This window comes from Macrotis lagotis, chromosome X (assembly GCF_037893015.1).
Source record: "Macrotis lagotis isolate mMagLag1 chromosome X, bilby.v1.9.chrom.fasta, whole genome shotgun sequence".
Lineage (NCBI taxonomy): Eukaryota > Metazoa > Chordata > Mammalia > Peramelemorphia > Peramelidae > Macrotis > Macrotis lagotis.
Window position 1 is genome coordinate 151,881,564 of NC_133666.1, and position 27,925 is coordinate 151,909,488.

At 35.0% G+C, this 27,925-nt stretch overlaps 1 protein-coding gene across 5 annotated transcripts in view; it reads right to left on the reverse strand.

Annotated features, from left to right (window-relative positions):
• APC (APC regulator of WNT signaling pathway) overlaps nt 1–27,925 on the reverse strand; it is a 148,989-nt gene that overhangs the window by 112,160 nt on the left and 8,904 nt on the right. For 3 of the 5 annotated variants that reach the window (XM_074200564.1, XM_074200563.1, XM_074200562.1), the window contains exon 1: nt 6,146–6,235. Coding sequence is in view for 2 of the 5 variants with exons in the window: in XM_074200561.1 (XP_074056662.1) it covers nt 6,146–6,280 (135 nt within the window). In the remaining 3 variants the exon portion in view is untranslated. Of the gene's footprint in view, nt 1–6,145; nt 6,299–15,205; nt 16,069–27,925 lie in introns of those variants that run through there. The other 2 variants (XM_074200561.1, XM_074200560.1) reach the window with 2 other exon arrangements.

Here is a 27,925-nt window from a genome sequence, read left to right on the forward strand (position 1 = left end):
AGGTGATGAATTCTGAGTGCAGATTGAAATATACTTTTTGAACTTTATTTTCCATGTCTTGTTGTTTATAGGTTTTCTTTTGCAACAGTCAATAGGAAATACATTTTATATTACTTCACATGTATATTCTATATACAAATTGCCTTCTTAAGGGGAAGAGGAGAAAAGAGAATGCAGAAATCAAAAAATTTTTGAATGAATTTAAAAAATAATTTTTACATTCAAATGGGAAATATTACACAAAAAATCTATATGTATATATAGATATAGACATATAGGTATATCTATATAACTGTAAACTAACAAACTACAAACTAACTCCAAAACTAGCATTTTTCCCTTTTACTGTACTGTTTTTTTACCCTATTTCAGCCCAGTAGCTTTTTTAACATTTGAGTTAAAGATGTAAAATGATATAATATTTTTGTTTCTGAAATCTTCTATCTCCATTGTCTTCTACTTCAGATAGTCACTATTACTTTACCTCTTAAGTCTCATTTTCTTTATTCCCTCCCTGTCCCCAGGCCTTGGTACCCATACCAACTCCTCAATTTCCTTTCCTCAATATGGCTAGTTCACAGTATATACAGTATCTTCACAGAGAAAACTGAACATACATATATCTATACCCCTTCCTCAGAGAAACCAACCCTCAGATAGCTTTTTTTTAAGGTTTTTTGCAGGGCAAATGGGTTAAGTGGCTTGCCCAAGGCCACAGAGCTAGATAATTATTAAGTATCTGAGGCCAGATTTGAACTTAGGAACTCCTGACTCCAGGGCTGGTGCTCCATCCACTGCACCACCTAGCCACCCCCCCTCACATAGCTTTTAACACAATGCCGACTGTGGAAACAAAACATCAAGGCCTCTATAGTGTTTTAAAAATTAATACAGTATTATGAATGCCCTTGGTCTGATATTCTTAACATTCCTGGGCTCTTTTGAGTCAGGAACCATTATCAAATGTGAGAATGTGCTTAATTCCATAAAGAATTTGCAGTGATTAGCTAGATGGAGGGAATGTTATTTTTTTAAGCAACTAGAAAGCTGGTGTGTCCCTCAGTTTATTGTAGACCAAATGAAGGTTATTTCATTTTTAACCCTTTCATTTATCTTAGCCCAGACTGAAAAAGAGTTTAGTATTTCCAGGAAGAAAAGACCATATGTCATGATTAACATAACTGTTCTATTAAGTAAATCAAAAATCCAAGTATGTATTTTGCTTTTACCTATGTTATGAAAATTTCATAACTTTCTATTCCATACTATAAAATATGAATCAGAACTTTTGTAAAGAGTTTCCTGATTAGCAGGAGTACTTCGTGGGTCAAATATAAAAATTTTTTCCATACTCCATATTTCAACATTAAAAGTAAAGAATTTTTTTCTTCTAGAGTCCAATGATGGTGTCTCAAAATCCAGCAATTGAGAGAAGCAGTACTACTCACTGCTCTTCAGAGGGAAAATAAAAAAACCTCATCTCTTGCTTTTTTAGATTACAATTCCATTGGATATGTTAAGTGATATTTAGATGTTTGTTTCCATGACTGAGCCTATAAGTCATCTCCTGAATTATGAGTCCTAAGCAAGGGGTTCTTAACTATATAGTATACAAACTCCTTTTTAGACTATACTTAAACACATGTGGGCTGTTAGGTAGTGGATAGAGCACTGGCCTTGCAGTCAGGACAGGAGTTCAATTTCAACCTCCGACACTTGACTCTTATTAGCTGTGTGATTTTGGCAAGTCACTTAATCCTGACTGCCTACATCCAGGACCATCTCCAGTCATTCTGATTCATATCTGACTACTGGACCAAATGACTCTGGAGGGGAAAATGAGGTTGGCAACTTAGCACAGCACCCCCTCACTCTAATCCAATTCATTTGCTTGTCATGGCATCAGTTTTCTGATGTTGTGGTCCTCTTCAAAACTGAAGGACAGGAACAGCTAGGTGGTGCAGTGGATAGAGCACAGGCCCTGGAGTCATGAGTACCTGAGTTCAAATTCAGCCTCAGATGCTTAATAATTACCTAGCTATGTGGCCTTGGGCAAGCCACTTAACCCCAATTTGCCTTGCCAAAAAAAAAAAACGAGGACAAACATTAAACGCATATATATATGTGTATATGTGTGTGTATAAAATAAACAAGATTACAAAGTGAACAAATTATATTGAAAAGTTGTCAAAATATTTTTTAAGTTCATAATACACAGTTACAAACTCCTTAACCAATCTAGAAAGAGATTTTAAATTGTGTGATAATTCAACTATTTATATTGGACTAAATAAATTTAAATTTAAATTTCATTAGACCATTTCTAATCTCATTGGGGAAATGACTGAATGGACTTTGAAAAAGAGATTGGTCAAACCTGAGCTCTGCTAACTTAGCAATGCCATTAAACCAACAACTAATGGCCCTGGTTAATGACTAAGAACTTACTCAGTACAATTCCTCTGGAAATTCTGAACTTTGCGACTGTCACCATTTTCACAATTGGTTTATGTAAGTAGCAATTTCATTTCCCCACATTGCTTGTTAGTGGTTTACTCTATGTATGTTCTATGTTTAAATATAAAGCAGTCGTAAATTTTAAGACTATCTAGACATGAACTAGAGACAGATAAAGCAAATGTTGCACAGCAACATTAAGTGCTGCAGGAATAGTCAGTTTTCCTGTTTTGCAGATGAAGAACAGACCAGGATCCTTTCAATTAAGTGAGGTCTAGACCCAACTTCTTGCTCTGGGAACTTAAACAAATCCACTCTCTGTCAAGAAGTGTCAACAATAGTCTATTTGCCTTTGGGCAAAACAATAATCTACTCTTTATTTATTTACTCTTTACTCTTTATTTCTCTTTAGCTTCCTTTATCTAATCTAGAAGATTATATTCTTCAAGGAGACCAGAAATCTGATTACATCTCAGGAAATCCTTTTCTTCTAGTCATACTGAATTGTGTTACTGTAGTCCAAAACTGACTGGAATACTACAAATCTTCTTTCAGCTGACTAACAATAGTGTCATACTTAAGTCAACTGCATATAAACAATGCTGGTAAACCACTCAAAACAAAGAAAGTAGGAATACACCATGAATCCCTTTGTTAACACCTTGGTTGAGTTTTCAAATTACAAATTATTGGAGCAGCTGGGTGGCACTGGAGTCAGAAGGACCAGAGTTCAAATTCAGCCTCAGACATGTAAAAATTGCCTAGCTGTGTGACCTTGGGTAAGTCACTTAACCCCACTGCCTTGCCAAAAAGTTACAAAATATTATAATTACGACTACTATTAAGGTATGTATATTGAAGTTTATCATACTGTTGAAGCCAACTTGAAAGTAGTTACAAAGAAACTGATGAAAGTAATCTGATACTGTTGAAACAACAGATTAATAAATCACCAATCCTGTAGGATCTGAGTTCAAATTTGACCTCAAGAGACACCTGACACTTATTAGCTGTGTGGCCTTGGCCAAGGATCCAGGGCCATCTCTAGTTATCAGGATTCATTTCTGGTCACTGGACTCAGATGGAAGACAAAGAAAGACTGATGATTTAACTCTCTTCATTCAAATTCAATTCACTCAAATCACCTCCCTGAAGTCATGGTCTTTTTCAGGAAGAATCTGCTAAATGCTGCTACCTACATAGTTACAGTATAACTATAACTTTGAATTCTTATCTTATTTGCACTATATTAGTTCCTCATGGACTTCAAGTTTAGAAGGAAATTTTACTAGAGGAGATTAGCAATAACATGGCAGTAGAAAAGTCAAACACAATATTCCAAAGACTTAGTTTATAGGTCAGTTTAGCCACTCAATTTTTTATATTAAAAGGAAAGACTAGCTCTTTTTTTTTTAAAAAGTAGAGATGAGCAACTAGGTGGCACAGGGGATAGAGCACCAGCCCTGGAGTCAGGAGGACCCAAGTTCAAATCCAGCCTCAGAAACTTAATAATTGCCTACCTCTGTGACCTTAGGCAAGTCACTCTACCCCATTCCTTTAAATAAATAAAAAAATTTAAAGTAGAGACGAATCTTGAATATAATAAATAAGAGAAGATATTCCATTAAAATGACTGGCTTTTTAAATATTTTTAGGAATTTGGGAGATAAAGATATGCTTCTTTAAAACAGAAGTAAACTTACTAAAAAGAGTGATAATGACTTAGAAGAAATGAAGAAAGAAAAAGTAGTATTCAAGCAGAAAAGAACTCAGGCAGGAAATCAAAATACAGGAAAAGGTCAGAGAGGAAAAAAGGAAAAGCAGGAAAGTGGAAGAACTGGCATTTGTGATAGAACTTTTAAGTACTATTTGAGAAAACAATGAATGGTCCACAAAATGGGAGAGGAGGATTTCAAATTCAATTCATCCCTAGAAGAATTCAATAACTTCAAAGTAGCAAAAATGATTTCCAAAAATCCTAGAAAAAAAGCAATCATTTCTTTAAACAGTATACCTTGTACCTATGGAAGCTACTGTACTTTTTATAGCTAAATTCTTAAGATTTAGTGGGAAGATGATCATTTACTTTACTTTTGTTAAATTCCAGAAATACTTATTTGTTCACTGAAATGTTTCATTTTTCTTATTTATTAAAGTATTAACTTTTTAGGCAAGCTATTTAGTAACTTCTAGTGCCAATTAAAGTGGTGAAATCACCAATGATATATCCAGATACCTAGGTGGTATCAGGTAAGTGGCAGAGTGGACAGAGTACTGCTCTTGGAATCAGGAGGACAAGAGTTGGAATCCAGCTTCAGACACTTGACATCTACTAGCTGTGTAACTTGGGCAAGTCACTTAACCCCGACTGCCTCATATCCAAAGACATCTCCAATCATCCTGATTTATATTTGGCCACTGGACCCAGATGACTCTGGAGGAAAAAGTGAGGCTGGTGACTTAGCACAGCACTCCCTCACTCAAATCCAATTAGTGTGTTTTTTCATGGCATCACCTCCCTAATGTCACAGTGTTCTCCAAGAATGAAAGACAAACATCATCATCATCATCACCCAGATTATATGCATAGCAAGCTACACTTCCCTTCCATTTACTGGCTATATTGTAGAATCCATCTCCAAAGTTCTATCATTTTTAGATTTTACAAACCTCAAGTTCTCCCAATTTTTATTGCAATATTTATCACTTTCTTAGCAAAAAAAAAAGTTATCCTTCAAAATGGAAGTTCTTCTATTTCAAAACTGAGAATAGTAACACAGTATGTAGGCATTTCTTCATTTTATACCCATTAAGAGAGTAGAGTTCAGATGTTTGGAATCAACAGTTCTATCAATATTTCTTTGGGAGAGTTATCATAAAATTCCTTGCCAATGGTTGGGAAATTATACTAGAATCCATTTCCTCTAGTCATCTAAATTTCTCTTTTTTCTTTTATAAAAAATTTTATTTATATAAGGCAATGGGGTTAAATGACTTACCCAAGATCACACAAGTGTCTGAGGCCAAATTTGAACTCAGGTCCTCCTGACTCCAGGGCCTGTGATCTAACCATTGTGCTCCCTAGCTGCCCCAATTTCTCTGTATCTTGAAATCTTAACCCAGAACCCAGTCTTTTTCTCTTACACTGAAAAGACTGGCAGCACTCTCTCATAATTCTTTTTAGGAAAACCAACATGTAATGGAAAATCCACCTAGTTATAGGGTACTTGAAATATTCTCAATGTTCCAGATCTGCTGGAATTTCTGCTAATTTTACTTTAACATTAAATAGATTCACCAACTGTTACTGGAATCCCATTCCACAAATGTAAAATTTCAACAGCTTCAAACATTTCCTGACATGGTATTCAGAAAGCTAAATATTTTCTTTCCATAGCCTCCACTTTATTGGACCAGGGTACCTAGACCAAAGATGTTTTGTACCAGAAAACCATGCAGGCACAACTAAATCAGACTAGGGACAAAAAAAAATCCCAACTGAGATCCCCAGAAAGAATTCCCTAACAATCCTTCATTTTCAAAATTATATTTTAAAGCTCTCTTTTGAGGAACAAGTTGTATTCATCCCCCTGCCTTACTGAAATTTTAGATTCTCTCAAACTCCATTTACATAGTAAAAAAATTAATACCAAAATACCCAACTAGAATGAAAGAACATTCTTAATACCTTCATATTAGATGCTTCAGTTTCCAGTTTTGTTAGATGATTGGAATTATCTTCTAGCTCTTGTCGAAGATTTGAGTTCTCCATCTTCAGTGCCTCAACTTGTTTTAACAACTGATCGTATGAAGCTGCAGCCATCCTTGGCTACCCTTGGACCTATGAAATTAAAAATAATTTTGAATTTTTCTATCAAAAGCTTAGTTAAAAAGGGGAAAAAAAACAACTTCTTCCCTGACATACATTTCCAAATAATACTCAAAGGTTTTAGAACTAAACTGTTAATGTAGAAATCAGAAGCTTTTTATTACATTCAAAGAAAAATGAACAAAAAAAGTCTTATTTTGCATCAAAAAAAGGAATTTTCTTTCCCTCTTACTCTCACTTACCATTGAGGAAAGGGAAAAAACCTGTAACAAAAATGCATAGTCAAGTAAAGCAAAGTCCTGTATTGGCCATATCCAAAAAAATCTTCTTTTGAACACTGTCCATCATCTTTTAGTGAGTGGGGAGCAAGCATCATCATCAATTCTTGGAAGTGTGCTTGATCACTGGCACTGATCAATGTGTGCATGTGTTTATGACTACATACACACTCTAAAGAGAACCATCTCTATGAATTAGGATTTCTTCCAGGTAACCCTGATGTATTTTATATGGCCTTGACTCACACATAGAGACATTTTATCAATGTGAATGTCAACATACTCAAAATCTGTTGTTTGTGTAATTTCTAAAAAGACTTTATTTTCCCAAATGTGGAATTTTAATTATGTGAATTTTAAAATCATATTATCACACAGATGTCTCAGAAAATTTACTAGAAAAAATAAAAAAATAAAAAAAATTTACTAGAACCTAACCGTGATTTTATTAATATGAGAATTCAATATAACGTCATTTACCCAAATTAGTTAATTAAATATCTAAGAATTTCATCAAAAATAAGTTCATAAATTTCACTAAAACATAAGAAAAAGATTCTAATATCATTCCATGATATATGTGGCTTTGTGGAGTCCAGATACACTTGAGGGTTAAAAGATAAAGGGAGCCTTATAAGAAATAGAGATGTGAAAAAAAGTCACTGATAGCTAGGGCTGAGTGAGGGTAGGAGGAGAAAAGGAAGGTAGTTTAAAGATTCCCTTCAGTTCTTATATGCAATGCAACAATATGTACTAAAAGAGATCTTTACTACCAAAAGGTGGAAAATCACATAACAAAAGCATTAGATCAAAGATGTTTATTTCATATCTAGTTAAATTTCCAGTTTGTTTTGGTCAAACAAACTTTACCTGTATTAATTTTCTCATTGGGACAAATAGAAGCAAAGTTGGCGCACCAACATAAGAAACTAATCTTGAAAGCAGAAAGATACAGAATCAAGTCTCACCTTTGAAGCAATGAGCAAGTCACAGAACTCTCAAGACCTTCAGGTATTCAGTAAACCAGAGGTTCCAGTCTTATCCCTATTTCTACTAGTACAAAGGGAATAAAGGTCTATTTATTCTTATGAAATGGTTAAGAATGAGTTGGTACTTAAGAAGTACTAAGAGATCTTGACATAGAAATGCGTTTCAAATAGACATATAAGTGTGTTAGGGGAAAGGGGAAAGTCAGAAGATGAAGAGTTTTAAATATTAAATTTAGGGTTATCAGGGCAGCTAGGTGGTGCAGTGGATAGAGCACCGGCCCTGGAGTCAGGAGGACCTGAGTTCAAATCTGGCCTCAGACACTTAATAATTACCTAGCTGTGTGCCTTTGGGCAAGCCACTTAACCCCATTGCCTTGCAAAAACTAAAAAAAAAAAAAAAGTTTAGGGTTATTGTTGAGTCAAGTAAATGACTTAAGACTGGCTTAAAGCAGCTGGAAATGTGAATGGGGGCTGAAAAGAGAAAATAGGCCTAAAAATAGTAATACTTAAAAGTAGTTCTGAACTAGAGGATAACATTAAAAAAACACAAAGTGGGGATGAGGAAATTAATTAAATGCTAACTAAGAATTTATTGTAATTGCTTCATCTGGGAATCCAAATAGATACTTATAGATTTCAAAATTATGAAAATAATTTTGTTCAAAAAAAAAGCTATCCTACAGGATTATATGAGATTTCTCACAGATTAAATAATATTCAATCAGTTTTAGTGTTAAATGTATTCATTTTAATTTTTTGAAAACTAATAATCCACATTATATAGATATTCCTAAACAAATCATTTTAAACATGCCACATAATAGAATTCAATGTATTTTTTGGAGTAAAATACATTTCAATGCTCTAGGGAAAAACAGGTGATACTCCTATTTCCTATGCTGAATAATCAAATGAGCCTTGGTTTTCAAGTCATCAGAATCTTCTATCCTTGGACCCTCTGAATGGAGTATAGAGAACCTCCACTTGCAGATTCCCAAGTTAGTCATCTCTTTAGTAGTAGTAAAAAAGTATATTATTTTCAATAAATCAAATCAATCACTAAACATCTATTAAGTGCATATTATGTGCCAGGAATAGTGCTAATAAATGGGGGATACAAAAAAATAGATAAAATACAGTCCTTGCCCTCAAGGAGTTCATATTCTAATAAGGTAGTGGGGAGAGAATATGCAAACAAATATAGGCAAAAAAGCTATGGGCAATTACTTGTGACAGTGGATAGACCTAGAGTAGGAAAGATTTCAGTTCAAATCCAGTTTCAGAGATTTACTAGTTGTGTGAATCTGGGAAAGTCACCTAACTCTGTTTGCCTCAGTTTCTCATCTATAAAATGAGCTGAAGAAGGAAATGACAAAAGAAAATCCTAAAATGGGATCATAAAGAGTTGAACACAAGCTAAACAACTCAATAATAATAATAATAATAATAATAATAATAATAATAATAATAATGTATAAGAAGCAAGTTATATATGGGATAAACTGGAAATAATTGAAAGAGAAGGTCCTAGAATTAAGAGGGGTTAGAAACAGCTTTTAGTAAAACACAGAATTTTAGGTGAGACTTCAAGGAAGCCAGAAAGACCAGCAAGTAGGGTGAGGAAGAGCAAAACAAATGACAAAAATGTAATAGACTATAAGAAATGATGAAATGAATAGTTTCAGAGAATTCTGCAAAACCTTTTGAGTAAGGAATCAAGATGCAAAATAATAAGTTTTTGGCCAATGTGTAAATTTGTTTTTGACTGTGTGGAGGGAAGTCAAGAGGAGATAGGGATAAAAAGGTGTCCAGAAAAAGAAAAGGAAAAAGATGGGTATCTTTTTTTAAAAAAAAGTAGAGAAAAAAGAACAGGAAGGAAAGGGCAGAAAGATCAGACAAGTCAAAGTTTTAAGTTGTTCTTTATAAACATTTTTTTAAAAAGCAAGGAAGCTTATACAGTGGATACCTGTAGTTTAATACAATAATGTTCTTTTTCTGCTCTACTGAGTATGTGAAATTCCATTCTATTTGGTGTTTGTTAAATCAGGAAATAAAAAATAGCACTTTCTCTCAAGTCAGAAAACCTCATTCTAAGAGTAACTTCATTGCTTACTATTTTTGGGGGCCTAGGTAAAGTCACTTCACCCCTCAGGGCATCAATTTCTCATCTGTAACAGGAGGGGTTGGACTAATTCAACAAAACATAAGTCAGTCAGTCAGGTAGGAAGGTAGGGAGAGAAAAGAGGAGAGGAGAGGGAAGGGGAGGGGAGGAGAGGAGAGGGGAGGACAGGAGAAGGAAGGAGAAGGAAGGGAAAAATAGAAAGACAGGCATAGTAAAAGTGTCAAGATTTTTGTACGTACCCTGCTTCCCAGAGCTAAGGCCTAGAAAGCTGACTGTGCCCTGAGCTTGGCAAGACAACCATCCTTTACTTTCTGGATGATCTCACCCTTTGGATGACTTCAGCCACAGCAAAATCCCAGAATTGTTTGATACCGATATTAGCAGTCTTTGAGTTTGAACAAGTATGAAGTCCTACTATGAATCAAATTTGTCACATAGTTAGTTACTCTTACTCCTTATTGTAAGGGCCACAATGCAGTCTTAGATAGAAGTAGAGATCTCCCCTCTGGAGAGAGGTCTCTGGCACATATATCCTTTGTTTGCAAGCTCTTTTCCTCACCCACCTTGAAATGAATTAACCTTCTGTTTGATCCCTGTTACTTCTGTCTCTAACCCGCTTTATTCAGCTCTGGCCATTCCTAACGTTAGAGACAACAAGTCTGATTGACAATAGATATATTACTTTGTTAAGAGTTTCAGAAAGTCTTGAAATTAGATAATTTTTGAGTTATGATCACAGTACAAAATTTGACTTCTCAAAAAGAGAAATTAACTATTAAGTAAATATATCAGGTTAAAGTCAGGTTGTAAGGGGCTTTAAAAACTAAATAGGACAATTTATATTTTATCCCAGAGATTCTAGGAAGACATTGAAATATGTTAAAGAGAGTCTCTTGATGATATCTATGTTTAAGGAAAATTACTTTGGCAGCAATCTGTAGAACAGACTGGAATAGTGAGAAATTTGGGGAAGAGAGAGACCAATTACGAAGAGATGATAAGGGCCTAGAGACTAATATGTGAAAGAAAAGGGGTAGATGCAAGCGATATTTTGAAACTATAATATATGGCAAGATATAGTCAACTCATTAGATACTGAGATGAAAAAATAATAAGGAAATTAAGGTAATACCAAGATTACAAGTATGGGAGAATGGAAGGATGATGGTACCTTTGCCAGAAATAGCGAAGTATTTAAGAAGGGAGGGTGAGGGTCTCAGTAAGGAATTCTTAACCTGAGGTCCAGAGACCTTTTAGATTTGAGGATCTATGGACCTGGATAGAAACAAATGATAGCTTTATTTTCACTTACCTTTGAATGGAAAATTTATCATTTCCTTAAATTATTTAAAAACAATATTATGAGAAGGGATCCACAGGCTTCAACAAATGCCAAAGAAGTTTGGTACAGAAACTAGGCTAAGAATCCCTAGTTTGGGGGAAAGATGACTTTAGTTTTAGACAGTGAATTTAGGATATCCAGTCAGATATGTCAAATAGGCAACTTACAAAATATATATATAATTAAAGCTCAGAGGAGAAATTGTGGCTCAATAAATAAATCAGGAGTCATCTGCAGCTGACTGATGAGAGAGAGTAAAGAATTAAGAGTTAAGAGGATCTAGGACATAAGCTTCAGGAGTACTCTCAGCTATGGGGATGAACTAGGAAAGGAGTAGTCAGCCAAGTATTAGGCAAATTAGAGAATGTTTTATAGAATAACAGCAATACTGTTCAAAGAACAATTGTGAAGGACTAAGCCATTCTGAGTATTATGTATATTTATCAACCTCAAAGATCCTATGAAAGAGGTTATCCACCCCAGAGAAAGACATGATAAATCTAAGTATGAATAGTGGCTTTGCCTATGACTATATGTACACACACACACACACACACACACACACAAACATATAGTGCAAGGTTGGGAGTGAGAGAGTTCAGAACTTAAAATACAACAAAAATATTAATAAAATTATTTATTAAAGCCAAAGAACTTTTTATGTCCTCTTAGAGGCATTAGGGATCCAATGGAGTTGTTGGAATAGGAGTCAGACTTGTGCTTTAGAAAGACCATGGAGAGCAACCAAAGGTCATTACACTAGTACAGGTATGACTATTGACTATATAAAGTGCTACACGAGAGTGGTGGCAATGTGAGAAGAAAGAGGAGGAATATATAGGAGACTTTGTAAAGTCAGAATCACTAGGACTTGACAACTCAATAGATATGTGAGGTGAGAGAATGAAAAGTGGGAGATAATAAATAGATTGAGGGCTTTGGTGGTTACTAGGCAAGCAATGATACCCTTGAAAGTAAGACAAGGAAGTTAGGAAGGAGGAATCTTAGAGAAAAGGTAATGAATTCAGTTATGAACATGTTGTGGAAGGGACACTGAATTCAAGATATCTAATAAGTAGCTGGAGATAAGAGACTGGAACAAAGTCATAAGTTAAAGCAGGACAAATGATTTGAAACCAAATCCATGGGAACAGATGAGATAATGAAGTCAAGTAGCATACAGGGGGAAAAGTGGGCCTAAGACAAAACCTTGAAGGTCACTCATGGTTAATGGGCATGGCCTGGATAGAAAGAAGAGAAAGGAACATTGTTAAAACAGAGAACTTTTTAGTACACCACAAAGATAATGATCTACATCGTTAAAGGCTGCAAAAACGTCAATAAGGATGAAGATTTGAGACAAGGCAATTAAATTTGGTAAGAGAGGGAATATGAACTAACTGGTTTTAACTGGAGTGTTCATTGAAGAAAAATCTATTTCTGCTTGCCCCCATACTATTTTATATGGTATATGGAAACAGCATGGTGGCATCATGAATCAGAATTTGAATCAGAAAATTCAGGTTTAAAGGGGAATGAAAATGGCTTTATATCAGAGTTCCTCATTTTTAAAATGGCTGCTTAATACTTGTATTTCTCTCAAAGGGTTGTTTTGGATTGAATGCCTCAAAGCATTAAATAAATGAATTTTCATTATAACATTGGAATCAACAGACTCCAAAATGAATTCTTGCTCTTCTTATTTCTTGTGGGTAGCAGGTAATTTTACCTCCTTGGGCTAGTCTCCTCAGCTCCAAGAGTCTGTCAAATGAAAGTATTATAATAATAGTTCCACTACCTTCCTAAGAAATTTAATTCAAGAAGGTTCCCACTATATTTTATGCATACTTCAAAAATGAAAGTTTCACCATTTTGAAGGATACTATATTTTCTTTATATTTCCTCTTTTTTGCTTTTTTTTTCTATTTGATGAAATTAGTTGGCATAGGTATTATTTTAAGAAATATGTATATTTTTATCTTTTGTTATTCTGATAAAAACTGACAAGGATAAGCATTTCCATATATATATTATATATATATGCATATAAATTACATAGAGCTTTTTTAAATGTCATATATTTATCATGCTAATTCCAAAGTATCATATTTAACTTAAGCCCAGTTAACCTCCAGACAGCTAAAAAACTGGAGTATCCTTAACCCTAGGACATTATAGCATTCATTATAATTTGTCACTGAACTATGATCTGGAATTTAAATGAGTCAGTTATTTTTGGTATGGTATTTTGATCTCAATTACAAACTCAATTTTACAGTTCTGTTATTGGATTTTTAAAATTAAACCTAACAAAAAAACTGTTGGCCTAACTTATGTTCAACACAATTTTCTCAAATACAAAAAAATTTCTCAAGTACAAAAATTCAAATTTTCTCACAAACTGTCAATGGTATTTTTAATTTCACCCAGAAAAATATCACACATGAAATCCCTAATGTGTTCGATTGTTCAATTTAAGAGAAAGAAATCAGTGATTAGAAAAATTAAATTGTCATATGGGGAAGAAAACTTTTCAGAGCCTCTGATTTAAAATTATGCAAATTCCTTCTAGTTTAAAAAATAATGCTGACATCAAAAGCGAAAAATCCATTTTCTTAGATTCCAATCAATTTTTAAAAATGGAATAATATCAGCATCTAATGATCTCAGACTTAAGAACAAGCACCAAAAAAATCTAACTGTATCTGATCTTAAACAATTTTTATGGAACAAGCACCATTTCTCTTTGGGGGTGTGGCATATAAACTATATAAAAAATAAAACATTAACCACAAGAAATTCAACTTTTATTCAATTCACAATTCTACATAGAAAAAAATGTATCCACATTTTAGAAAATATTTCTCATATCAAAAGTATTTTTAATTATTTTTAACACCCAACTGCACATAAAAAAAAGCTATGATCTGATGATTTAAGAGTTGCTTCTAGATTACCATTATACTCCAAAGTGAAAAGGAGTACAACTATAGATTCTAAATATATCAAAATCTACTAAAGCAACATTAGCAAACCCTACAGAAATCATTTTATAATCTAGAATGATCAGTTTTGGGGTGACCTAATTAATGGCATAAAAGCTGCACCTAACAAAGGAAGAGAAAGGGCTTGGTGCTTCATACATAATGTATTAAGATTTCCTATAGGATTTGGGTTAAATCACAGATTTTGAGTATCTCTTTTGTGATGTAAAATTAAAATGTCAGGACATTCCATTAGATTAAGCATTCAGAACTCTCTAGTTTTCCACTATTAAAAAACAAATAAGAATTCCTTATTTATTATAGCACCTGCTTTCAACTTAATATTAATGCTTCTTCTAAATGAATTTCTTTGGCCAGCAATGCATTACAGGCTCTCAATCCTGACTTTTTTCCCTCTGCAAAGAAGAAAAATGCTATAGTCAACCACAAAAAACCACCATACCTTATTACTAACAAAGACACCAGTATCTTTCTGACACTCTTATTCAAAGATATTTTGCTTAGATGTTTCACAATAGCATGCAAACTACTGGCAACCAAATTTTCACCATTCAAAAGATCACATGTAAGCTCTGCAGTACCTGCCTCATGCTCTTCCTTCTTTGCCCAGAAATGCTTCATTATGGTTTTGCTAGATCCACATCAAGGAATCAGCAGTCGCTTTGTATCCCTATCCCTCCCTTTGGCGACGGCTGCTTGCTGCAGTTACTCTGGCAGAGGAAATAGGAGGACTTCAATGTACTAAAGCTTTTACTACTCGCCATGAATCTGCTCCATTCTTTGTTATCCTTTACCCGTTTCCTTAGATACTGTTATTCTGCTTTTTTCATGTCAAAAGGTTTTTTATTAAAACAAAACCCAGTTCTTGCAACAAAAGCTACTTTTTCTCCCCTCAGCCTCTCTTGACATTCCTACCCTCCCCCTTCTTCCTCTCCTGTCAAATACCCTGATCAGAACCACAGGAAAGCCATCGTTGGTCACCACTGCAGCAAAAGGAAAAACAACCCTCCCCAGTTTGACATGCAACAGAGGACACTTATAATGAAACTAAGCCAAGCTCACAAAAAGCCTCCAAGCTTCATGCGGCTTCCGGGAGTGGGCAGAAGATGTAGTCTTTACATAGTCATTTTCACCACCCCCTCCCCCTCTGCAGCAAATGTTGCTGCCTGATTCCAGCACCTACCCCATTTCCGAACCTGGCTGCACCTCCATTCCATCTCCAGTGACACCCCCTACCCGGCTGCGCCAATACAACCACATGCCAGTCACGTGCAAGCTCAGCCAGCCAATCCCCCAGTTCCCATCAGAGGATGTGATGAGCTCTGATCAGCAATCAGCAGATTACACAGCTGCTGCTCATACCCTTTCAAACCCAGTCTAGAGCTGAAAGCAAAGACCCCACCCCACAGCACGAGGCACAGCCCTAAAAAGGATCCTTCATCTTCCCACCCCCAAAGCAGGAGATGGAAACTGTTATTCATTGGGGGGATGGGGGGAGAGCACATGGCAAAGGACGGGGATCAAAAGGCACTGGGGGAATAATATTTTTTCAGTAGCCCATACTTATCCTACTCCTAAATTCTAGTGCTTTTCCTATTTTAATCATTTACTATTTATATTATATAGATTGTCTGCACATGTTTGCTTGTAGACTCCCTGACTAGACTGCAAGCTTCTTAAGGACAGAGAATATCTATTGACTTTATTTGTATCCCCATAGTTGAACATGGTCCCTGGAATAAAAAAGGTATTAATAAATATTTTAAGACTGACATGTACATGAATTTATAAATTTGAAAGAAAAAAGCATAAGGGTTACTAGTTAGTAGAATCATAGGTTTACAAAAGACCTTGAAGGTCATGTAATTTCATTGTAGTGATAAGGGTTTGGGTTTGAGGTCACACAAGTGGGAGAAATGGGATTCAAATCCAGAACTTCTGACTATAATGTCTAGCACATACTAAGACTTAATAATAAATAAGTGCTTAATAAATAAAAGCACATATTGCTTTTTTGACTTGAAAAAATATATATTTTTAAAAGTAATTTTATCAAATAAAAATTCATCTCTGTCCCTTCACTGACAAAAAAAAAAAAGAAAAAGAAAAATACTTGTAACAAATATGGCTTGTTGAGCAAAACAAATTCCATATTGGTGATTAACACAAATGGATGTGTCATTAAGTATCTTAGTTCCATCACGGGGGTAAATAGCATTCTTCATAAACATCAGAGTTGTCCTTCCAAATTCTTAATTTTATAATGGAGATGTTATAATATAAATTTTTCTTCTCGGTTTCCCCCCTCCAAATAAAATCAGTTTATTTGGGTCACTGCAGTTTATCATTGAAACCACCTCTTTCTATGTTTTTACAGGATAAAAGTATTATATTACATTCATATGCCTCTGTTTATTAAATTTTGCTCTATTGGCATCCTCTTCATTTCTAGAAGTTGCCATTATTTTAGTACATATATGGATGGTATTTTTTTCTTCTTTTTTTTATTTATTTAAGATCAAAGCCTAATAGAGATATCACTGGATGAAAGGGTATATACAGTCGGGGCAGCTAGATGGTACAGTGGATGGAGCATTGGCCTTGTAGTCAGGAGGACAGAGTTCAAATCCAACCTCAACCATTTACAAACTGTATAATCTTGGGGCAAGTCACTTAATCCTGACCGCCTGGAACACAGGGTCATCTCCAGTCATCCTGTTCATATCTGGTCACTGGACCTAGATAGCTCTGGAGGAGAAAGTGAGGCTGGTGACACCCCTCACTCAAATTCAATTCATATGCATGTCATAGCATCACCCCCCCATGCCATGGGCTTCTTCACGAATGAAGGACAAACATTACTATTATTATTATTATTATTATTATTATTATTATTATTATTATTATTATTATTATTATTATTATTGTCTAGTCTAGAAATATAAGAGGAGCAAAATTCCAAATTGCTATTTAGAATGCTAGATCACTTTATAGCTTCAATCTCTCTTCCTTATCTTATCCTTGTCCTTCCCCACTGTAGTGTGAGGAACACATAATATGGAGGCTCCTGCCACTTAGACAAGCACCATATCCTTTCGAGCAAGTTGGAGGTGGTAGTTGTGAGTAGTTACCTTGATTTGGAACACACTGAATGATAATAGTCAAGGAATGTCAATAAATGGATTAAAAATCTAGAAAGGGGCAGGTGTCTTCAGAAATGCGAATGATATGCCTGCAATTGTATTATACACACATTTATACTTATTTTTATCAGTGACTTGGGTAAAGGAGTTGCAAATGAAAAAAACAAATTTTTAATGGAAGATACATATTTAAATTCTTAACAGAAGAGTATGTGTATGTACGAGAGGGAATTTAAAGTTGAGTTCAAAGGATGGCAAGAGGCTAATGATTAGATATGGCAGCTCCAAGGCCACAAATTAAAGTTGGTTGGGGGAAAAATAAAATAAAGATAATTGTCTCCTAAAGATATCTAACAAGTTCCCTAGGAACAGAATTCTGGTCCTAGTCTTTCATGGATGGCAAGAACTATCTTTCTCAGGAGATGGAATGAAAGAGGCAAAAAAGAATTTAAAGAAAGATGAATCATAAAAGCTGTGGTCCTAGCTGCAGTTCAGTAGACATAGCTTGTATCAAGTCAAGTCAATTAGTATTTATGAAGCACCTGCTTTGTGCAAAGGCACCAGGCTAAGCACTAAAGTTACAAAGAAAACAAAAAATAAGAAATTCCTATTCTACAGGAGCTCTAATGGTGAAGACAAAATGAAAATAACTATTTACAAACCAAAGACATACATACATATGCATGTTTATATACACATATGCAAGGCCATAATATGTGTACGTACACACGTATACACACACACACACACACACACACACACACACACACGACAGTTGGGATTCAAAGCAATTAAAAACTGGTACTCTGTCCTAATGACTGTCTTAAGTTTACAAAGAGATAAACCTAAAGACCATTTAATAGTTCATGCATTTAATACTCAAATAAGGACTATAAAAGAGGTACACAAAACTAGACTGTTATATTACTCACAGTGACAACAGCAGCTAATGTTGAAACATATGCAGAACCAAAAACTCATTCTACCTATTTTAACTCTTTTTTTTCCCTTCTTTCATGGCTTCTGTTATGGGTGATTAAGATAACCCTTGAAATCTTTTAATTTCTACTGATTCGTTATGTCCCAGCTTCCTATGGGTTTTACCATTCTTGGAATACCAGCACACTCATGATATCTCAGAGGAATTTTAGGCATCACACAAAGTGGAAAATGTTTGTTTACTGAACCAACAAAAAAATGAGGGAATTAAAATGCAGTATTTCATCAAGATATGAGTTTTAAGAAATGAAAAAAATAAATATTACAAGCATAGTTCCATCAATTTTTTTCCACCTATGGATGCAATGAACTTTACCACAGGCACTGAGAAACACTGTGCGCAAATGAATGTCAAAAAAAGAGTAAGGAATGTAAATTTGTGATTTCCACATTGAGCAGCTGCCCAGGTGCCCACCTTGGAAAGAACCTGGATTACAAATGCCATTTTAACAACTACTTTGCTGTACTCAACATATTATTAGGAATGGATTTTGTCAAACCGGTGTGAACTGACTGAATTCCACCACTGTGTGTGTGTATATATATATATATATACATATACATATACATACACACACACACACACACACACACACATATGAAAAAATGAGTGTAGTCTCTAACAGAAGTAATTAAGATTAAGGGAAAGGCTTCTAATGGAAGGCAGGATTTCAGCTAAAACTGAAAAGGAAAACAGAGAAGCTAGGAGACAGACAAAAAGGGAGAACATTTTAGGTAGGGGGAGTAACTAGTGAAAAAACCTGGAGCTGAGAGATGAAGCAAGCATTATGTTCAAGCAACAGTAAGGAGGCTAGTGATACTGACATGGTGGGATAAAAGGAAGGCTGGGAAAGTAGGCAGGGAGGGGTGGCTAGGTGGCGTAGTGGATAAAGCACCGGCCTTGGAGTCAGGAGTACCTGGGTTCAAATCCGGTCTCAGACACTTAATAATTACCTAGCTGTGTGGCCTTGGGCAAGCCACTTAACCCCATTGCCTTGCAAAAACCTAAAAAAATAAAATAAAAAAAAGTAGGCAGGAAACCTGGCTTAGGAAGGGCTTCATCAGCCAAGGGAAAGGTATACCAGGCCTGACTTTGCCACTACTAGTCTAGCCTTCTGGTATATCTGAAGACTGTCTACTTCAAAAAAGGGAAGAGGGTATTTTCAACTGATAAAGTAGATCTGAATATTTCCATTGCCTCTGACAGAGCCTTAGAATCTGGCCTTGCCACTTTAGCACAGTTCTCTAGCATATCTGAGGCAAGTTCCTCTCTGAAGGGAGGGCTGTCAAGGGAACATTCTGGGCTGAAAAGGTTGAGATACCTTTGGTTCAAGTGTCCTTAGTAAGCCTGAGAAGCTTTATACCAAGTAAATTTTAATAGGTTTGCCTATGGATGATTTCTGTCATCCCTCCAGACATGAAGGCAGGCAGGCAAGTGGACAGGAAAAACTGTCTGGAAGTTGGTAGAGAAGAGACTAGCCCACTTCCCCATCAGTTTGGGACAAGCAGAAGGGAAGCTCACTAAGGACCAGGGAGGAACAAGGTCTTAAATAGTATCCACTTCCATTACACTGCTGCTGTTGGGTCTGTGACGAGAAAATACATAGGTAATACCTCTTAAATCTGTACATGACATGAAGCTTACTCTGGATAAGAGTCAGTATCCAAAAAGACATAAACAGAACTTTGATCTTAAAGGAAAAACCTATCCAGTCAAGTTCCTTCTGTGTGTGATAAAATTACACTGAACAAAAGCTTCAGGGACTGGTCTGAACAAAAAAATGTTTTTATTTCTCAAGAAAAGGGCACACTCCAAGTCTCACAAAGGTAGGATCAAGGAGCTGCCCTGAATTGACAGTCAAGCAAGATTATATGGCCTAACTCAATCTCCTCCTCCTCCTCCTCCCATCCTCTCTCTGTGTCAACTTATTGGTTAGTCTTCACAGTTACATTCTACTTGTAAAAATCAATGTGGCTAGAATAAGAAGAGCAAAAGTTTTCTAAAGATTATTTGATAAAAGTCTGATTTGCATGATATGAAGGAAATTAACATAAAGATACAAGGTCAAATAGATGAGAGTTCTGATTATAAGATAACCATTTTCTCCAATCCAAATAACTTCTCAAACCTCTCCAAAACATGTCACAAAGACAAACTGATCCACAGTTCACTAGGCACTCTCCCTTACCTTACTATACTGGCATACCTGAAGACCCAACCACAGATATATATCAGCAGCCCACCCCTGTACCCACCCTATCTCTTTCCTGGGCCATGAAGACTGCATCTCCAGATTGCAGAAGTTTAACTAGGCCTCCAAAGTAAGATGGACCATAGCCCTTTAGGACTAAAAGCCTACTGGGGCTGCAACCTAGAAGCAAGAGAGCTGCCAAGGAAAACAGACATTGAACTGTCTTCACTGTCACAGAAAAGAAGGAATGGGACAAGTCACCATGCATATTGGGGGGGGGGGGGGGGGGCTACACAGCACTTTACCAAGCCAAAGGAAAAAGTACAGAATCCAGCTGGGGCCAGTTCTGATCACTCAGAAGTCAGTAATGGCACAGCCCTAGCAAGGCTGGTGAAACATGAAAAGACCCAGCATGGACAGAGACTGAGACACTTTAAGATACTGAATTCAAAAAAACAACAATCATAAAAGGAAAATAAAGAGGAGGAAAAAGACTAAAAGAATCAAAGATTTCCAGAAGAAAACTAAGACCTTGAATATAAACAATGGGAGGGGGAAAAAAAAGATAATCTAGCAACTTAGTTCAATTATTTATGAATAAATACTGCAAAATAAAGGGAAATGATCCTATAGAATTTGAAGAGAAAGCAGAATAACAACACACTATATTCCTGAGTAGTTTAAGAGAATTATGAGAGCAGAATTTATATCTTACAAAGCAAAAGCATGAGCAGAATAGAAAAACTGAAATTTGCAAAGGCAAGCCTCACCAGAGAAATAAAAGAGAGAAAAGATTGGGATTACAAATACAAGACATGAAAGAAAATCTAGAAGAGAAACTAAAAAAACCAATATTAAAATAAAATATATTCCTTATGCTAATAAAACACACTAAACTCTAAGACAGTTTGCTTAGAAATAGCCTAAGGTTCAAAGGTCTCCCAGAAGAACATAATGGGATAAAAAAAAACACCATAATTAAGGAAATAATAAAAGAAAACTGCCCAGAACTTCTGAACAAAGAAAATGAAATGCCAATTTGAAAGATTTCACAGGTTGCCTTCAGAAAAAAATCCCAGGCTACAAACTCCAAGATATATAGTGGTTAAATTTAACAATTCAATCCAGAAACAGCAAGTTCTACAAGTCAATAGGGGCAAGATCTTCAAGTAGAAAGGAAAGTACATTCCAATAAGGCAGGTCAATTTCAGACCAACTTGAAAAAGGAGCAAACAATGAAACAATGTCTCCCAAAAGTCAGGGAGCTCAGGTTGCCTCACAGGTTGACCTAACATGCAAATCTGAACTTAATCATACAGGACAAATGATGGACCTTTATCAATTATAAAGAGTTTCAAATATATAGGGGAAAAAATCAGATATGAAGAGATTATTTGCTTCTCAAAAAACTCAAACAGCAGAAATGTAGAAGAAATTAATAAATGCAGTCAGGAAAAGACATTAGCAGCACTAAATGAACCACTAAGAGACTTCTTTAGAAAAGTACACAAAGAAATAGGGCAGAAATCTGGAAGAGGTTAACAGTGAAAAGACAGATAAAGGCATTATAGACAGAACCTAGCAATACTCTGAGCCTAGAGGTGAATCAGGAATTTTTTGTTTGTTTTTTTATGGGACCACATTACAGCATGGAAGGGTACATAACATGGAAAGACAGGGGCAAGGAGACAGATAAGGAATGGGTGGTGTGCCAGGCTCAAATCAAGCAAAGAAGGAAAGGTGAACTCTGTGGTCTCAGAGATAAGCTTATAGGAGAATGGCTGAAAAAAAGAGGTGATCATGTTGAAAGGGAAGGGAAGAAAAAGGCCTTACTTTGGAGATGGGAGGGGTTTCCTCTTAAAAAAAACTTCTAGGGATAAAAAGAGATGGTATGAGTTATATTGGATGAAGCCTGGGGGAATTGGTGCTTAAAAGTATACTTGTCCAGAGAGGTGGGGAATTGGAGCCCCTAGGGGTAACTGGCACTCTAGAATAGTGGGATAGCATAGATTCATGCTAAGAGATTTACAGGCACATGTAGAAAAATGGGTCAACAAAGGAAGGTTTAGATGAGTGGTGGGCTGCATAATCAAAGATGTAGTAGGGTCAACCTGCAAAAATTGGCACTGTTCTGGAACTGAGGCACAATAAAAAAGGAGAATCAATGAGGCAAGCCCTACAAGACAGTAGCAGAAAGTGCCTAGAGAGGAAAGGTTAGAATAGGTATCTTGGAAGCTTTGCATAAAGAATACAGAAAAAAGAAAGAGAGAACAGATAATTATATGGTTCATGAATCAGAAAATGAGAGTAAAAATAGAGAGAAAAGATTGATAAAAGTGAGATAAATTCTTTTTTTAAAGGGCACAAAATATGAAAGTTTAAAAACTAATGATGAGGACTTAGTTGAAGAGAAGACAAAGGGTGAATCTATTTGATTGAGCTAACCAGATAAAAATAAGAGAAATAAAAGACCTAAGAAACAAAATGAAAGAGATAAAAATGAGAAGCGAGGATCAGGGATTAGAAGAAGAAAACCAAAAGGAACAGGCCCATCTTTTAAAAAGATTACAGTAACTTAAAGTAACACATAGTATGTGTTCAGCAGGAGGGGAGAAAAAAGTCATAACTTGAAAAAAATTTTAGAGACAAAGGAAAATATAAAACTAACTAACTCCTATAACTGTAAATGTGAATAGAATAATCCAATAAAACAAAAAAGAATGATAGATTAGATAAGAAAACAAAACCCTATAATCTGTTGCATATGAAAAACACATTTTTAAAAATAATGAAATATACAAAATAAAGTTGAGGGGATAAAAAAACTTTATATCATGTGAATCCAAAAAAAACCAAAGTGGCCATCACACTAGCAGGCAAAGTAGAAACAAATAATAAAAAGGATAAACAAACTATATTATGTTGAAAAAATCATCAGAGATAACAAACAATATCAGTAATAAACATATATTCCAACTATCTTGGAATCCACATTCATAAAAGAAACATTACCTAAACTTCATGAAGACACAGAAAGTAACACAATAATGACAAGAGACTTCAGTGTTTGTTATCAGTTTTGGATAAGTCTAATAGACAAATTGGAAAATATGAAATTAAACAAATTGCTGGAGAAACTAGAGCTAAAATATGTACAATATCTTTTTAATGGGACATCAGAAGAACACATATAATTCTTATCAGCACATGGAACTTTAACAAATATGAACTATGTAACAGTGGAGATAAAACGAATAAAAAGGGGGCAGCGAGGGTACTGTGGAGAGAGCACCAGCCCTGGAGTCAGGAGAACCTGAGTTTAAATCTAACCTCAGACACTTAATAATTACTTAGCTGTGTGACCTTGGGCAAGTCACTCAACCCCATTGCCTTGCAAACCCCCCCCCAAAAAAAGAAGGAATGTTTTGAGGGAAGCTAGGTGGCACAGTGGATAGAGCACAGGCCCTGGAGTCAGGAGGACCTGAGTTCAAATCTAACCTCAGGCACTTAATTACCTAGCTGTGTGACCTTGGGCAAGCCATTTAACCCCATTGCCTTGCAAAAAAAAGCCTAAAAAAATGAATAAAAAGACAGAATCAATTAATATAACTTTGCAGACTGGTTCTTGGGCTTAAATCAAAAGATACAAAGCCAAATGGAGATTTAACAAGAACTCCAAAATAAGAAGTAGGCTAAAGAACAAATCATCTGATAATGAAAATGATAATGATGAAACAACCCAGCAAAATTTCTGAGATGTGGCTAAAGCAGTCCTCTGGGAAAATCATATCCTTACAATCATACATTAACGAAATAGAAAAAAAGAAAAGGTTAATGAATATTAAATCCATTTTAAAAGATTATAAAATCAAAAAATAAACTTAAAATAAGCACAAAAGAGGAGATATTGAAAATTAAAGAGAAAAGAGGTAAAATGGGATACAAAAAAGTATAGAAATGCTAAATGAAAGAAAATGATGGTTCTTTAAGACTAACAAAATTGATATATCCTTAGCTAATCTGATTAAAAAAAACAGAAAATCAAATCAATAAAATAGCAAGTGAGCAAGGTAAAAATTACAACAAAGCCAGAAGAAATTTTTTAAAAAATCAAATCATATTACGGATAGCTATACACTAGCAAAAGAAATGGAATAGAATTTCATAAATATAAAATACTCAAACTATCATTAGTCTGGATAGAGATCTTAAGTGATCTGATCCCAGAAAAAGAACTAATTTTAGCTGTAAAACAAGATACCACAACTATTTTAAAAAAAAAACTCCTGGTCCAGATTAATTCAAATGAGAATTCTATCAAACGACTTAGATTGCCATAATTCATGAATTATTATCAAAAATTAGGGGGAAAAACACCCCCCAGAACTCTTTTATGAGACACTGTCTTAATAGCTAAACCAAGAAAAGATAAAACACAAAAAAACTGTGTCAATTTCATTAATAAACATTAACTCAAAAATTTTAAACAAAATCTTACCAAACTGTCCACAATGATTATTCAATAAATTGACTAAGTAGGATTTATGCCAGATTGCAAGGATGGTTCAACATTAAGAAAACAATTAACGTAATCCTATTAAAAACCAAAATGTTCAAAAGCGCAAAATCATTTTAAAAGATAAAGAAAAAGTAGGGGCTCTCTTCTTCTTAGCGTCATTTTGTCGACCTCCTTTGCGCCATGAGAGCCAAGTGGAAGAACAAACGAATGCGTAGGCTGAAACGCAAAAGGAGAAAGATGAGGCAGAGGTCCAAGTAACCAGACTGCCGGCCACAGGAGCAGAGACGGAACGCCCCTTGGTGACATTCTTGGGATGGCAGAATCCTTCAGGAGACAGACACTATCCGCCCTACTAAAGACTCTACAAGCTCTACCATCTAACAAAGGACTCTATTTTGACACACCTCCCTGGCAAAAAAGGACATACCATCTTTTAATGCAGATCCCGCCTCCCTGCCTCATGATTGTGTGCTATAGGACTCTTGTCATTTCGGACTGGTCGTTTTCCTTGTGGCTAAGTGTAGCACATCTGTATAATAAAACCTCAAAACTTTCCAAAAAAAAGAAAAAGAAAGAAAGAAAAAGTAGGGGTGGCTAGGTGGCGTAGTAGATAAAGCACCCGCCCTGGAGTCAGGAGTACCTGGGTTCAAATCCGGTCTCAGATACTTAATAATTACCTAGCTGTGTGGCCTTGGGCAAGCCACTTAACCCTGTTTGCCTTGCAAAAAAAAAAAAAAACCTTAAAAAAAAGATAAAGAAAAAGTCTTTGACAAATTACAGCACTTTAAAAAAATAAAAACAAACCTACAAAGTGTAGACATAGAGGTCTTTTTTTTTAAATGTCAAATATAATTCCTTCTATTCATTATCATCCCTATTCAATATTGTACTAGAAATGTAAGGTCTATATTCTAAAGGAATATCCAAAAAAGGGAGGGGGACTATTTGCACAAAAATATTTATAGCAGCTCTTTTTGTAGTGCCTAAGAATTGGAAATTAAAGTTGTGTTATATGATCATAATGGAATTGTGTGATAAGAAATGACAAGCAAGATAATTTCAGAAAAACTTAAATGAACTGATGCACAGTGAACAGAACCAGGGGAATGTTATACAAAAACAGTAAGAACAATAATAATGTTAGATGAAGAACTGGGAATGACTTCATTATTCTCAGTCATACAATGACCAAAAACAATCCCAGAGTACTACTGATAAAGCACATCATCTACTTCCAGAGAAAGAACTGATATTGATTGCATATAAACTGAAGCACGCTTATTTTTTTCTTTCTTGCATTTTTTTTTACTTTTGTTCAAGTCTTTTTTCTTCTGACTAATATGGAAAAGTTTCACATGACTAAACATGCATAACTGATCGTTTACTCAGGGAAGGGGGAACAAAAAAAGGAAGAGGGAGAATAGAATCTGGAATTCAAAACTTTAAATAAAAATGTTCTTTAAAAAGAGGTTACTTAGGTGGCACAGAGCACCAGCTCTGGAGTCAGGAGGACGCGAGTTCAAATTCAACCTCAGACCCTTAATAATTGCTTAGCTGTGTGACCTTGGGCAAGTCACTTTAACCCCATTACCCTGCATGAATGAATAAATAAATAAGAGGGTATATACCAATGAACTTAAAAAGATACAAAGCAAGGTAAAATGCAAAAAAGTTAACTATAGCAATAAGAGAAGGAAAAAACTGAAGAAATTAGAAAAGGCAACAAGGAAGCAAAAATATTACTCTGCAGATGGCACGATTCTATACTTAGAAAATTCCACAGAATCAAATAAATCCACTAAAAAATAATGGAAATAATTAACAACTTTAACAAAGTAGTAGGAAACAAAGTAAGTCCAATAAATCATGAGCATTTCTATATAATACCAAAAAGACCAGTAGCAAGAAATATATTTCATTTAAAATAACTGTACACAACATAAAATATCTGCCAAGATAAGCCTAAGAACTGTATGAACACAAGTACAAAACTTTTTTTCACACAAATAAAGTAAGATCTAAACAAGGAAAAATAGTAACTGTTCAAGGGGTAGGACAAGTCTATATATAATAGAAATGACAATTCTATCTAAGTTAAGTTACTTATTCAGTGTCAGCAATCAAACCACCAAAAAATTTATAGAGCTAGAAAAAAAATAACAAAATCATCTGGAAAAACAAAACATCAAGAATATCAAGGGAATTAATGGGAAAAAAAAGATGTGAAGGAAAGTGATCTAGCCATAGCAAATATCAGAGTGTTTTATAAAGTGGTAATCATCCAAACAATCTTGTACTAGCTAAAAAAAAGAGTGGTGGATCAATGAAAGAGATTAGGTATACAAGGCAGTAGTAAAATGACCATAAACTAGTTCATGATAAACTCAAAATAAGTTTTTGACACAAAATCTCACCACTTGACAAAAAAAAAAGCTGGGAAAACTAGGAAACAGTATGGCAAGAAGCAAGGGATAGATCAATGTCTCACACAACATAGCAAGAAGATCAAAATGGGTACAAGACTTAGACATAAAGGGTGATACTATAAGCAAATTAGGAAAGTAAGGAATAGTTTACATGAGATCTACAGATAAGGGAAGAATTTAGGACAAACAAAAAAGAGAGCATTACGAAACAAAAAATTCTAATTATATAAAATTTAAAAGATTTTGCACAAACAAAACCAAATGTAACCAAAATTAAAAGGAAAGTGTAATAAAGTGAATCAGAATAAGGTATGCTTGTACCATAATGAAAAGGGAAACAACCACGCTTCAAAAGGTCAAAAATAAATGTAACAAAATTATAAAGACCAAAGAAGACTTGAAGAAAGAGATATAAAGAAGTACCCTCAAATTACCCCTTCTTGGAGGTGGAAGGTCCACAGGTATGACACACTGAAAATGTTTTTGGACTTTTTCAATATATTAGTAAGCTGTGTTGAATTTTTTTTAACTTTCCAAAAAAATTTATGAATGGCTTTCTGGGAGGAGCAGGAAAAAGGTTACATGGGATACTACGATGATGTAAGAAACAAAATAAAGATTCAT